The 14,616-nt window shown below is 40.8% G+C and overlaps 1 protein-coding gene across 1 annotated transcript in view; it reads right to left on the bottom strand.

Annotated features, from left to right (window-relative positions):
- Window positions 1–14,616, bottom strand: part of LOC126548112 (uncharacterized) — an 81,563-nt gene that overhangs the window by 58,857 nt on the left and 8,090 nt on the right. The window contains exons 3-6 of the mRNA XM_072289161.1: window positions 14,540–14,590; window positions 9,182–9,279; window positions 6,768–6,876; window positions 179–258 (exon numbers count right to left, since the gene is read on the bottom strand). Of these exons, the coding sequence (XP_072145262.1) occupies window positions 179–258; window positions 6,768–6,876; window positions 9,182–9,243 (251 nt within the window). The 5' untranslated portion in view covers window positions 9,244–9,279; window positions 14,540–14,590. The remainder of the gene's footprint in view (window positions 1–178; window positions 259–6,767; window positions 6,877–9,181; window positions 9,280–14,539; window positions 14,591–14,616) is intronic.

Raw genomic sequence — 14,616 nt, 5'->3', positions numbered from 1 at the left:
TGATTGGTCTGCATATGTAAAGTGTCTGCACTGCTTTTATTGGTTGCTTTTATATATATTGACATTGACAGGTTTCGTGTACATTCACATAAGTAGCCTTGCTAGAAAATGCATTCTTTCAACCCAAACCAACAAGCCCAGCTCATTACCCTTAGTGCAATAACAAAAGGTATCTTACTTGTAAAGAAGACCCCTTATTGTTTCCTGATCAATTGTTGGGAAGAAGCCATGAAGCTTTGTTACAAGAGTCTCATCAACCTGCAAATAAAAAACAGGGTCACTCATATTCCTCAGCCACGGGCTTGCTGAATGTTAATCAAGTACTAGCAAAGCGAAATAATAAAGCTGCAGCCTATTTAGTTATATACCTCGTGCACAGTGTCGGTCATGCCACCTGTAGGCCACTTCGCACAGTGCCCTTGAGAAAGTGTTTACACTCACAATGGCAGGTGTATACGGTCATGTGGCAGTGACAGCACCTTTTCACACAATGCGGCAGTGTTCAGAAATCTAACTGACCTGCCGAAGAACACTGGCAGTGGGAGCCCAGTTAAAGCATGTTTGCTTGTTGCTTGTCAATATTAATGGGGCACAGAGCAGAAAGATAAACAAACACATACAAAAACAACAAGCCAACAAGCTGGAAAAAGAAAAGCAATTGCCAGTGTTTATTGCATGCTGCCTGCGACACCTACACTCTTTGGTTGTGAAGTGCGGGTGCAAACAAAAAGTAGCACTGCGCTAGGACCACACAGGACTTCTTCTAAGCCTTTATAAGCTGCATGCGTACTGTGGCACTTTGTCACATTGAATTGAACTGAATTGAATCTTTATTATCGTGTGTTGTACATGAAGGATGGCGGGAGTAAAAGCTGCACAAAAGCAGCTTGACTAGCTCCCACTGTCTACAAAAGGGCCGCAAAGCAATGACATGTAATAGTAAACATAAGATATCAAACATGAGATCGGATAGTTGTTACAACAATAATTCAGAATTATTGCGAAACAAAGTTTAACAGGATACAACAGTTATTGCTCAAGCATTAAAAAAACAATAGAAGGTAAAATATACACGCATATTGAAAAGACATAGAATTGGATTACTGTTATGCAATTGGATAAATCACACTTATAATGAATGGCTGAAATTAGCACTAAGGTTATAACAACAATGCTATATAACATCTGTTGAAGGTATATTTTCAGTGTTCACATCAATGCCTATAAGATAATTTAACATCTTTGGAATAACATTGTATAGCATCTGGTCGCCATACTTAGTGCATGATTGGGGCACTAACCAGCGATTATGCTGGCGTGTATCATATCTATTTCCAGTGGGCTTAAGGTTGGCCAGTTCAGAAATTTTTGTTCTTTGTTTAAGTTCATTTTTTATAGCCTTACAAATGTTGTAATTGCAAAGATTCTGCATACCTATTCATTTCTATTTTTCTTGTATATAACTAACAGAATGATTGGACTCTTTTTTAACAACAATTTTAACAAATCTTTTTTGAAGTCTTGTAAGTTTACCAATGTTTGTTTGCACTGTGTCACCCCATACTAGGAAACAGTAATGAGCACAGGATAGAAACAATGAATGGTAGATAATAAGTATTGTTTTCAACGGAAGTAAATAATGGTTGCAATAAATTATGCCACGTATACATGCTCTTTTGTTACTACCTGCAGTGCTTGTGTGTCCCATAACATGTTATCTTAAAATATGACACCTAAAGTTTTAATGTGATTGACAATTTGGATAGTGTTATTATTGAGATATAGAAAAGAATTACATGCACTTGCGTGCCTTTTGCTTGGAAAATTACCGCCTTGGTTTTTTTCTGCACTAATTACTAGCCCATTTGAGCAAGCCCAGTCATATAACTTCTGTAATAAATGATTTACTTTTTGAATTAACTTGTGAATGTCTTCATGCGCAAAAAATGCACTCTTATCATCAGCATAAACGATCGATTTTGCTGAACGATCGATGTTTACAATATCATTTATGTATAAATTGGAATGAAAAGGGCTTAATATACTGCCCTAAGGAACACCGAGAGAGTTTGATTTAGTCGTCGAAGCAAAATTATTTATACATACATATTGTTTCCTTTCACTTAGATATAAGCTAAAAATGTCTAATGCGACACTGCATATACCGTATAAATCTAGCCTTTGTAATCTAACATTTGCTGCATAAGCTAGACTCCTGCCATTTGTGCTATTTCTCAGTGTGACCATGTTTGACTTACTATCTCTGTCTGTAAGAGTTATCGTTTCGCTGACTTTGTGCAACTGAAGCCAGAATTTTCTTTTCTAGAGACATCACGTGTCTCCCCTTTCCACCAACAAACAGAAGCCTACGGCAGCGATGCACTTTCTTTTAAATTCCACTTTTCCCACCACAGGATGCATTTTTTTAAATATTGTCATTGTCATTTAGTTTTTTACCACCAGCTGAGCTCATCCTGCAGGTCAGAGGGTCCCAATCTCAACTACTAGACCGCATCCCATTCTTACTTTGAAATAGAGATGTTCAACCATTCACTCTCAACCATTTATTTATTTGATGCAGTAAGGCAGTTAGCACCTACATGCAATAAGCAGTATGAGTACAAAAGAAAAGGTGCTTCTTAATAAACTGTTCATACATTATGAAATGCCTTTATTCAAGCACAAATTTTTGTCTCATTATCTGTTTTTTTTTGCATATATATACTGCGACTACCAATAACTTTCCTCATATTATAGACATTCATCACTGAAGAGTCTGCTAGAATTATTTGAACAATGGCAGTGGCAGTATGGTGAAACTCAGCTATTTCAGTACACAAGTGCATTTCATTTGTTCGTTCCTGTGGCATGCTTTCTGTACAGTGATACCTATGTGTTGCCTTATTTCGATCTGAAAATTTAACAGGTGTGCTGAAAATATTCTGTCTGCTCCACACAAGTTATGCAATATTATGAGAGGTGAGGAAGAAACATCTACTGCTCTCATTTGGCATGCAGCACAATACCATACTTTTATTATTTCCTATGGTGATCAGGGCATAGTAAGAAATTTTGCAAGCTTAAGGTGATTCCTTCAATAAACCCATGGCCCTCAGTCTCCAGCAGCTGCGAAGAACCTTACCAAGGCGGCGGTCAGACCTGTAATGCAGCAGAGGGTGCTAAGAATCTCTGGGTCCGGACAGGCCACCAATGGAAACTGACCCTGTCAACCTTTAATTGCCGAACTCTGTCAAGTGAGGCTAGCTTAGCAGGACTCTGAGGAACTATCAGACATTGTTTGAGATATCATCAGCCTTAGTGAGATTAGAAGAACTGGTGAGGCTTATACATTGCTGAATAACGGCCATATCCTCTGCTATAGAGGCCTGCTAGATAAGAAGCAATACGGGGTAGGATTCCTAATCCTACTTGCGGGCAACATTGATGAATTCTAGAGCATTAATGAGAGGGTAGCTGTAGTCATAATCAAACTTAATAAGAGGTATAGATTAAAGGTAGTACAAGCCTACGCTCCAACATCCAGTCACGATGATGAGGAACTGGATCAGATTTACGAAGATGTTGAATTAGCGATGAGAAAAGTGCAAACTCAGTTTACTGTAGTAATGGGTGACTTCAATGCAAAAGTGGGGAAAAAGCAGGCTGGTGAACAAGCAATTGGCAACTACGGCATTGATTCTAGGAACGCCAGAGGAGAGATGCTGGTAGAATTCGCAGAAAGGAATAAGCTGCGAATAATGAACCCCCTTTTCAGGAAGTGTAGCAAAAGAAAGTGGACCTGGATAAGCACTAACAGTGAAACAAGAGAAATTAAATTTATTTAATGCTTTCTACCGATCCCAGCATACTGCAGGATGTAGAAGTGATAGGGAGGGTAAAGTGCAGTGATTATAGATTAGTGAGGGCTAGGCTTCACCTCAATTGGAAGAGAGAAAGAGTAAAATTGGTGAAGAAGGAACAGGTCAACCTAGAGGCAGCAACGGTAAAAGCAGATAAATTCAGGCTGGTGCTTGCAAACAAATATGCAGCCTTAGAACAGAGAGATAAAGATGACATAGAGGTAATGAATGAAACTGTAACTAGGCTGGCTTCAGAGGCAGCAATTGAAGTGGGAGGCAAGGCACCAAGGCAACCAGGCAAACCCTAGTGCTCCTCCTGAGCAGCAGTCTGCATAAACCACACTGTGGTGCATAAAGTGGTCCGAGCAAAATGGACAATAAACTTTAATGTGCAAATGCTGCCAGTTTTCTATCGGTCTCATCTCGTGCGCTACTGAGGTGTAACACCTACAACACGCATGTCAGCCCTCCTCATCATGCCAGCGTCGCGAGATGCCCTATCTTGCAGGGCATTGTTTCTGCAAGACAGCAGCCATTGCCTTGTATTGTGTGTTGTGCCAACATGTCACCCCAGTATATTTCTCGAACACTGTCTAAGGAGCTAAAGTGCAATACTAAACCTTGCTATCACTTTCAATGCTTTGCCCTTCTGGCGAAACTGCCAAATGTTTTTGTGGTGTGAATGCTCTTGCTATTGGCCCTCGACAGTGACCTTTACTACGAGGTCAGCATAAGACCGTGATAACTTGCAAATAACTAAACATATAGGCAGCTGAGGTCTAGTAAAGCTGACTAGATGAGCTTTTATCCAGTGCTCTTTCATTCAAGTAAATATGTACCTAATAAGTGAACTAAAGAATTCATTCATTCTGTTGTCAAGCACGATAATAGTCAAAGCAGGGCATCCAACAACATTTCAAATCTAACTAGCAAAAAGCTGTCTGCATTAATTAGCAGTTGGCCATTGATGTTGCCTTTCATCTCCAGTGTCATGACAATTGTGTATTGCCAACCAACCAAACAAGATTAATTAATTCATTCATTAGTTCATTTAGTGCATTACATAATGCTGAAAATGTAAGAGCAAAGGATCAGCTGCATTTTGTAACTTGACCCCTTGCTTTGTGGTGATTATACAAAAAAACACATTTTCATGCATGTGTGCATTCTTTATTACTCCAAATAGCAGAAAAATTGCTTACTTCCCCCCATTCTGTGAAAGGGCCATCGTTCATCTGCTGCCACCACAAAAGTATCTTTCCGCAGCATTTCACGGACAAAAAATTGTGCCACTAAGAGTCGTTTCTGCAGTGAGAGGCTGTAGTCAGTGGCACCTACATTCCCAAGAGTGCTTCAGAAAGCAGCTGCAATGTGATCGACAGTAGCACCTCCGCAGGCAATGGACACGACATATTTACACATTTCCATTCCTCAAACTCAGATTTTGTATTCATTCTGTCTTGATCAACAAAAATTTTCTCTGAAGAATCAATGATAGCACTGAACCACAAGTTGAAGACTGCTGGCCTGATTCCAAGCCACGATGGTTTTATTTATTTGGATAGCCATGAGATACAAGAACGCATGTGCTTATAATTTACAGATATCCTGTTTAAGAAATTGGAAATGCACAACAATGTAAATTTGTTCTAAGTGGCCTTTTTGCTTCAATACACTAATTACCGTAAAAACCGGACTATAGGTCGGACCGGAATATAGGTCGATCCCCCAACTAACGAATCCTCAAAATGAAAAAAAAAAAAAAAAAAATCCTTTTCAATGGCAAAAGTACCGAAAGACATGACACCCTTACCTTGAAACAAATGCGACTCGGGGGGTTGCACAATGGTGACAGTATTTATTTAAATGCTGCTCGCATGTGCACCAGGCCAAGTTTTTAGCGGTTTCGCGCGATCATCGACACGCGTGCTTGTCAACACCTTATTAATGGCGCTGAGCAGCGAAACAAACGAGACACGCGCATGTGTACACATGCCCTTACTTTCGCTATTTCGCCGCTCCGTGCCGTGATGATAAGGTGCTGACAAACACGCGGGTCGATGGTCGCGCGATACTGTTAAAAGTTCGTCGGGTGTACAGTACACAGAAGGGCACGAAGTGCGCAAGCGCTACTCCGAATCAGAGCAACGCCTTTGATCAGAGTCGGATGACGAGTGCTTCTCGCTGCCCAGTCCATAGGCGCGTGCGATCTCTACCGCTTTCAAACGGATGCATTCGGCAGTCACAGGCAGCGATCTTACACGCAGCTCGCGGACGGACTCCGCAACCTTGCCTTCCAGTTCTGCAGTCCACTGCGATCGGGCACGAAATGACGTTTTCTTTTGGTTGCTGCAAGTTGTAATACGTTGCTTTTGCCTCCGCCACTACCGAATGCTCTTTTCGGATACTTCAAGTTCGCGCTGTGCCGCCAGGTTGCCGTGGGCTTCCGCGTACTCAATCGCCTTTTTCTTGAAGGCGACGGTGAATTGACGTCGGCTTCCGCTCCCGCTCAGTTTGAAACAAAATGAAAGTGCAGCCTTTAATTAATATAACTTTGCGACAATGGAAACGCAAAATGCCGGTGTCACAGGTGCCACAGCGTCGCCACGCCGCCATGCTGCTGATGGCGATGGCGAAGGCGGCTGTTTACTTTATCCGCCCATTGTTGCAAGACTTCCGTAGTTTTTCCGCCAATGTCCGGTATATAAGTCGAGGGTCGACTTTTCGCGATGGGTTTTTGAAAAAAAGTTCGACCTATATTCCGGTTTTTACGGTACCATGACGCATAAAAATGAAATGGCCATAACACACATAATACAGCAACACATATTACTAAAACACCACAGCATTTGGCTTATTTTTGAATTGTGATTACATGGTATGCATGAAAGAATAGTAAGTAAGAACCTTGAGCAGCTTTGGAGGTAAGTGCTCATGGGCACTGGGGTGTGTCTGGGCACGTGGATGTCCCTCAGCCAGCAAAGCGCTCACCACGACATTGTCCCTGTTGTGGTATCTAGTGACAAAGGAAAAACACAAGTACAAACAATGAAGTGGGAGAAAGAAGAAAGCAAGCGCCCCAACAAAATAGACGGCACTGCTGCAAAACAGTGGTCAAGTCATAGAGTACAACCATCTGTCGTTAGTGCAACTTTCAACAAGGTCTCTTTTAGAGAAGTAAGAATGAATGAAAGATGCCTCTGTGTGTTTTTAAGCCAGAACTTCAATCATCCCATCTCCTTACCCTGAGGCCATGCAGTGATGACACTGCATAATGCTCACCAGCTCACCCTGCTGTGCTAAAGGCATGCAGTCACTGCAGCCTCTGCACCAAACACCATTCCTCATGTTGAAATGCTCAAAGATGGGGGAACTAAAATGTTAAAGCAATGCCAGTTACAATTCACGTCACTAAAAGGTCTGTTGTCATGCCATTTCATGAAGTGTCATGTCAACAATAATTGATCACATAAATGTACACTCTACCAAAGGAGACACTTCATCTGTGTTCAAAGAGTAATTCCTACAAAATGTGTAGGTCAACCTTACTCTCTGCTATATATTATAGGTCTCATGTTGGAGAATTCCACTCATAGAAGTTCTGTTTTATACGTGTTATTTATATGTATGTTTCAGTTCAGGCATAAGGAAAATTACCAACTTTAACCCCTTCAGTTTCTGGGTTTTTTTGGAGGTGATGCACCTCCAGCATCTAGATTTTTTCTCAGGTGTTATAAAATGAACAGAATAAATTATTTTTGGTTGTGCAGAAACGAAAAAGATGGCACTTATAATGGCAAATGCTCTCTTGGTGTGGCCTTCACATTCCTGACAAAAGGAATATCAAAAGGAACATGGCAGGACAGAAACACGGAAACATACCGGTATGTCAGTGAAGCTGAAAGGGTTAAATACAGATCTGGTGTTCCCTTAGCTACTAGCATGTGTTAATAAATGGCACCGTGACAAAAGGTCATGTGAAGCACACAAGCTTTTTAATGGTGTAAATAGAAGTCTCCTGATGGATGTGAGAATGTTTAAAACAACAAAATCCTGAGTCATACTGGCAATAAAAAAAGAAGAGCTGCAAACATTTATGACACCTTTCACAGCTTTCACTTGATAAGCCTTCAGTAGGTAACTGAAAGGACTGTGTGACAAACATTGTGTGACCAGTAAAACATGATAAAGGTCACAGCCAAAATAATCCTCTAATCCTGAAAGTTGCTAGGAAGTAGTTTTGTACTGACTTGCAATGTGCCAAAGCAGAACATCACTTGCAGCAAAATGTCAATGCACATCACGACATTCAAATTTTCTATTAAGATTAAGAAACAAAAAGGCTTTTAAATACACTAGCAAAAACGAAAAAGGCATGGAAGTTCTAGTTACAACTGAAAGCGCAGCTTTTTTTTTTTTCATAATGATGGTGTTATTGTGATTGAGTGGTGCCACCTGGCCAAAGGGAAAATCAGCAGCATTATCTTGAGGTGGTGATCAAGCTAAAGGAATGAGAGAAAAAGGAAACATGAGTTGTACGAAATGGAACCCTGAATTATGTGTCATAAACAGTGTCCCAGTTCCCAATGCCTTGTGCGACATTTTCAGCCAATAAAATCATTGAAGTTCTGGGTCACCTACCTTAGGCATCAGGTTAGATGTGCACTACTTTCACCAATTTCCTCTAGCTATACCAAGTTTCATAAAGTTGGGTGAAAGTCACATTTAAAGGAATTTGCTTTTCAGACATTTAGAGGAGCTTATAAAAGCAGTGTTGCTGTACAATAGTAGCAGCAGCATTAGTAATTTGTTGGATTCCCATAGCAAAAAAAAAAGAAAGAGGGATAAGCCACAGGCATCATAACTGCTTCACATTTTAGTGGACACGTGAACTGTCCCACAGCAATGGAAAAGATACTGAGGAAGAGAATAGAGGAAGAGGACAGGAAATTTACAACAAGAGTGGTTGCAAAGAAAGCATATAGATGGATACATGCCATGACCTACACTATTGCTTTGATTAAACCATACTTTCACCACTACAGCTATCCTACCTCACATACCTTACCTCACATATTTGTCGAGTTAGAACCACTGGGCAAATAATGTTGAGCACGCTAGATGCCAAACAAATTGCCATCAGTAAAAACTGCACATTATATGAACATACTATTATACAGCAAATGATGACTTCTGGGTGTTCCTTGTTTCAAAGATAGTTGGCAACTCCGCTTGACAACAGTAATTTCCCTAATAGCTTAGTGGTCACAATGTGTTCAAGGCAAGGGTGATTGACTGGCATTGCAAAACAAATAACTTACTGCTTTAGCAGAGTGAAGATGTGGCCCTCTTCTACAGTTGGAAATTGAAGGCAAAGTTTCATGAGAAGCTGCTCATCAACTGGAACTGCTGTGCCAGACTGCAAAAGGGAATTTATGATGCATACAGGCTGATAAAAGTGTTTGACATTGCTGCTAATGAACTGATATCTATGTACACTACTCACACAGCACAGCAAAAAAAGACAAAAAAAGAAAAACAGCAGTGGCTGCTTTTATTGGGCACTGCCACATTAGGTGTTAAGCTGCTAATATAAGAATATTTTTCATGGCTACATTCAGCAATCACATACTACAAAGGAAGTGCAGACTTTCAATCAACTGAAGGCTAAGCAGTCCAGCATAAAAAGCTCCAAAGGCAGCATTTCAACGATGTATTATGAACACAAGCGGCTGTGATTTAGAATAATTTCTACAATAATACAATGTGATACACAGTTTGCAAACAAAAATACAAGTTAAACAATGATTGCCTTGCATTGTGAATTTTATTTTGAGAACTTTACACACAACGGCTTAAGTAATATGAAGAAGCATAAAGTAACAGATGTCTTTCAATATAGCAACTGTAGCTGTTGAAGGCTTCACCAAGAAAACACAGGCACTGCCAAGGTCATGTAAAAGACTGCACAAAGGACAGTAGTCAGGAACTATGCAGTTAATAGAGTTGCAAATATGCTTTTTTTTAATTCTGTATTTACATTGTCACACACATGCTACAGACTGCATTTTAATGCGAAAGCACTACATGCCCCATAGAACGAAAATCTGTCATAGTCGGTATGACTGAATGATGGTACCAAAAATGGCTGACGCAAAGATTAAAAAACATGTCAAAACATGCTTGGATTGACATCATATTTCTCAGGGAAGTTCCTGTAAACAAAGTATATTAATGGCTTTGAAAAGAAAATTTGGTAAATTTCGGTCTGGGTGGGAAATGCACCCAGGCCACTGAGATGCGAGACAAGCACACCTCCCCGACGCCACAGCAGCTCCACGTTCTGGCTGACTAAAGGTGTGCCTAGTGCATGCATCACTGCACACATCATGTCGCAGCCATCTGGCTGACTAAAGGTGCGGCCTAATGCGTGTGTCGTTTGGCATGTGACGGTGCAGCCAATGGGGATCAGGTGGTGCCATGTCATGAGTGCATAACATGAGCACGTTCCTAGCATTCCAAGGTCTAAAAATAGTATAATGCTTTTGCATTCCTACATGTAAGCAGTCTTAAGTGTCTGCCAAACTTTTTCTGGTCAAACTAGATTTCAGCACATTCTGTCACGGCTTAGTGCAGCTACATCATGTCCACAATAACTGCACACTAACTGCCTAAATCTAAAGTTGAAATTTCACTTGGCATCAAATCTGTGACAAAATCCCTAACATTTAGTCCTAGGTACTCAGGCCACCATTGCGGAAATCAGTTTCAGGTTGCTAAATTTCACACCAGAGAACAGGACAATTTAGAAAGAATAAAAAGCTTGACTTTGGTGTGTGGAAACTATTAGGCTTAGTAATGGAGATGCAACCACCACACAAAAGCAGCGATAGTAGTGGATCAACATAATGAGGTAAAATTCCAACAGAAACAAAGTGACACAGCCACAAATTTATCTTGAGAAAAAGTGCCGACCAGTGCAGCTGAAGTGAAACTATAGGAATGTAGGAATAATATACAAATCGATTAAAACACACAGCTGGGTGTAATATGCCTTAGGTGGAATTTTAGCATTACTGAAGAATAAATTATGCACGAGCCAGAGCATGCCTTTGTGTTAATCCCATGAATGCTACTCTCCAAACGGCAATTTATAACACTGCCATAAACTGAAGCAAAATAGGTGCTTCAGTTTATAGCAGTGTTATAACAATGGATCTTTGAACTATGAAAGTAATTTTCTATGTAAAAACTACTAGCTCCCAAAGCCTTTTTCTTTACGGTTCAATGAATGGCTTTTGCTTAAACTGTGCAGCAAAATTTGGCATGCATGCATTTTCCACTACCATTCCTGACTACAAAAGTTGCATGAGCAACGGCTGAGCTGAGTTTATCAAGAATTGCAAAAGTGGGAATTAGGGGTGTATAAAGATTCAAACTTCAAGCTCGAGCCCCTGCCTGAGCCTAGTGCTTAAAAACAATGGGCTCTAGAACAATGGGCTCAGCCCTAGAATGCAAAGCTGCAGCCTTGCCCAGTCTGACATGGCAAGCCTACAGTCCAAGCCAAGCTTGGGCCTGGCTCTAAGTATTTGTCAGCTCTGATCAGCCAATAGCCTCTACAAAGAGTAAAACAGAAACAACTACAAAATGTGCAAACCATTCATTTCATTTCTACATAAAATGTTCTATAAGGCCAACCAAGTATTTCTGTTTGGCAAATACAAACAGGCTTGAGGGAGAAAAAAAGTTTCCAATAGTTTTACTCCTGTGTTTCTTTTCAAATAATTTTAGGAAAGTAGTGTAATGAAGAGACCAGGCCACTGCATAGAAGTCACTTAAGACTGCAAGCCCACCAGCCTTTTCACCTGCACTATTCAGAGATAATCTAAGTACTAAAAGGTAAAACTTCGCTGCTAAGCATATGTATGTTTGAACTCCATGTCCCGACTCCATACTGCTTCTATATGACGAGTATTATAAATGAGGACTGAAATGTCAACAGTCGATAGGTGCATGTGCAGGCTAACACTTTTAAAAGCAAGTTCATGCCTTAGCATTGCACAGAACACATTGCAAACATTCTCTGCCTCACTGTAGGCCTGGAGCTGGGCCATGAATGCGCACAGCCACACCCTCCATTGGAAAGGTACAGTGGCTCAGGCCTAGCCCCATCCTAATGCAAAATATGGTTGGAAAATATTGAAGTGCAAAACACGGGACTACAAGGAAGACTATACAGATGGGACGGGTGCTACCAACAACTGAGTGTTTATTCAAAACTCCTTTGCCGCGGCACGACACAGTGTGCATATGCCCAAGATTCTCTTAAATACAGCTACAAAAAGTGCAGACGACATAAAAAAATGCAGACATGTGCATAATTTCGCTATGTAACTTGTACCTTCTTGGGTTGGTAGAGTTCCTGTAGCGGCGACCACAAAAATAAAACTGGGAGTCTGATGCGACTCGACAGGTCCGGCCACATGTATCTTTTAGTCACAGTGAGCATTCAAGTGGGTTTTGTGCTGTCATGTTTCGTGTGTGTGCATATGTGCTCTTGTCAATTGCTTCTTCAAAGCATGCACTGGTGGAGCACTGTTTAGAAGATGGCCATGATCCGTCTGTGTTAACATGGTGCATTGCGTGCTTAGTCTGGTATAGACCGCGAACAATACACGAGGACCAGAGGGAGACACGGGGCGACACCTAGAGCCAACTTTCAGCTGCTTTTAATTGTCCTCATTTATTGTAAGCTACGTGCATCACTGGTAGGACCATCAGACCATTTTCACAGCATTCCCACTGCACCCATTTCATTGGCAGAGTAGGCGACCCTTAATAGTAATGGTGTCGCATTCACACATGCGCAATCAAAGAAGGTTCACTGAGCAGCATGTGACCACTGTCAACAACACATAACTGGTACAGAGGGCATATAACCAAAAAAATGTGAATAATGAACCAGCTTAACTGTCGAAATACATGAAACAAGCTTATTTGTTTAAAAGTGCCACTGAAATCATACTAATGCACATATTGGGTCCAATATTCCCATCCCACTGCTTCTAAAATCTAATCTTTTAGTTGTGTTTTCCCACGGCCGACAACTTCGTATTCTGCAACCATGGATGGCAGCCACCATTTGTAATGAATAGCCAAGTTCAAGCCTTTTCATGATTACACACACCTGAAATGCTGCCAGAATTGTATTTAAAAATATTGCATGTTTTATTACCCAGCTGAATTATGCAAACATGCCAATCTTCTGTCACTAGAGTTGCAAACAAAGCAGGAAAGACTGAAGTTCTTTTTATCAAATAAATCATATGCTCATTAATGTGGATGGTGATTATTACTTCAAAATCCGTACTGTATTTCTTTCTTCATGCAATTGCGTAATCTGTTCCGTGGAAGGTCTGAATTATATTGCAGACATCATGTACTCGTGATGTCTGCGGCAGAAAGAATGTTCCACATCCGCCACCAAGGTTTGTGAGTGGTGACGCTGGCTAACACTCCCAGGGTTAGTTCTAGTAGTGGGAAAAAAAAAAACACACACATTAATACCGAAGAAAGTGGATGAGAAAACGGCACCCCAGTAGCTCAATTGGCAAGAGCATCGCACGCGTATTGCGAAGATGTGGAATCGTTCCCCACCTATGGCAAGTTGTTTTTTCATCCACTTTCATTTCCATTAATTTATCGCTTCTTTAATTCAATAAGTAACTACAAGCAATTTCCCCTATGTTTTCCTTGGTGTCTTTGTTTGTTGCCGTCTTATGATAAGATGTTCATTTGTACCACTTATGAACAACTTTTTCCCTCCCCCTCTCTCTCTTTTGCTTTCCCCTCCTGTAATGGCCTCAGCAATGGGGCTGGCAGTATTAATAAATGAATTAATTGAAAAAATGCTTTCGTAGCCTATCACTGAGCCTATCGTCAGCACATCATCTCATCTGTATCATTTTCCTTATGGTCCCATGTTTTGCACTTAAACATTTTCCCAAGTACGCTTCACCAAATGGCTCAAAAGAATATTCTTCAAAAATATGGTTAGATGGCCTGAGCCTGGTAAACAGGCTGGGCCAGATACAGGCTTCCAGGTTATCTAGAACCTGTGCACACCTCTATTGAGCACATTTTCATGACTTTTGCATCAATGAGAAAGAAACAAAAACATGCTTGCACATCAGTACACAATGCATGTCCTCATTAAAGAAAATAAGCACTCAGGCTATGCTGTTCATTTATATGCAAAGAACAAGATGGCATGAGCATGGAAAGCACTGAGCTTGAAACACAGCTATAGGGCTGACTTTGAAAAGCTAGTGCCAATGTAGGCCTGTAACTACAGAGATGTATGTTACAAATGTTTCAGCATGCTAGTACTGCCACAGTGCTTTCAGTCATGTTTATCAAAGCGTGTCAACTTGTTTCCCATAGTAAGAATGCAGCGCACACTTGTGTGTACAACAACAACTTTACGAGGTGTAACCCTAATGAATACTCATAAGGACTGCACAGTATTGCTTCTGTGGCAGGCTACAGATGCTAGGATGTGCAACAGCAAATCAAAAGCAGGAGTTGCAAGAAAAACAAAAACAAATAACACATGCTCAAAGTTGAAACATGCATAAAAGAGCCACAAGAAAATTAATAGCTGCAGTGAAGCATGTCACCTTGAAACGATATGGTGTTCGGGGACTTCCAAAGTAAGGTGAATAGGTGCCCTAAAGATAAAGTTGGAGGAGAAAAA

This window comes from Dermacentor andersoni, chromosome 1, assembly GCF_023375885.2.
Source record: "Dermacentor andersoni chromosome 1, qqDerAnde1_hic_scaffold, whole genome shotgun sequence".
NCBI lineage: Eukaryota > Metazoa > Arthropoda > Arachnida > Ixodida > Ixodidae > Dermacentor > Dermacentor andersoni.
Note: the sequence above shows the minus strand (reverse complement) of the source record. Positions and strands in the feature narration are given on the sequence as shown.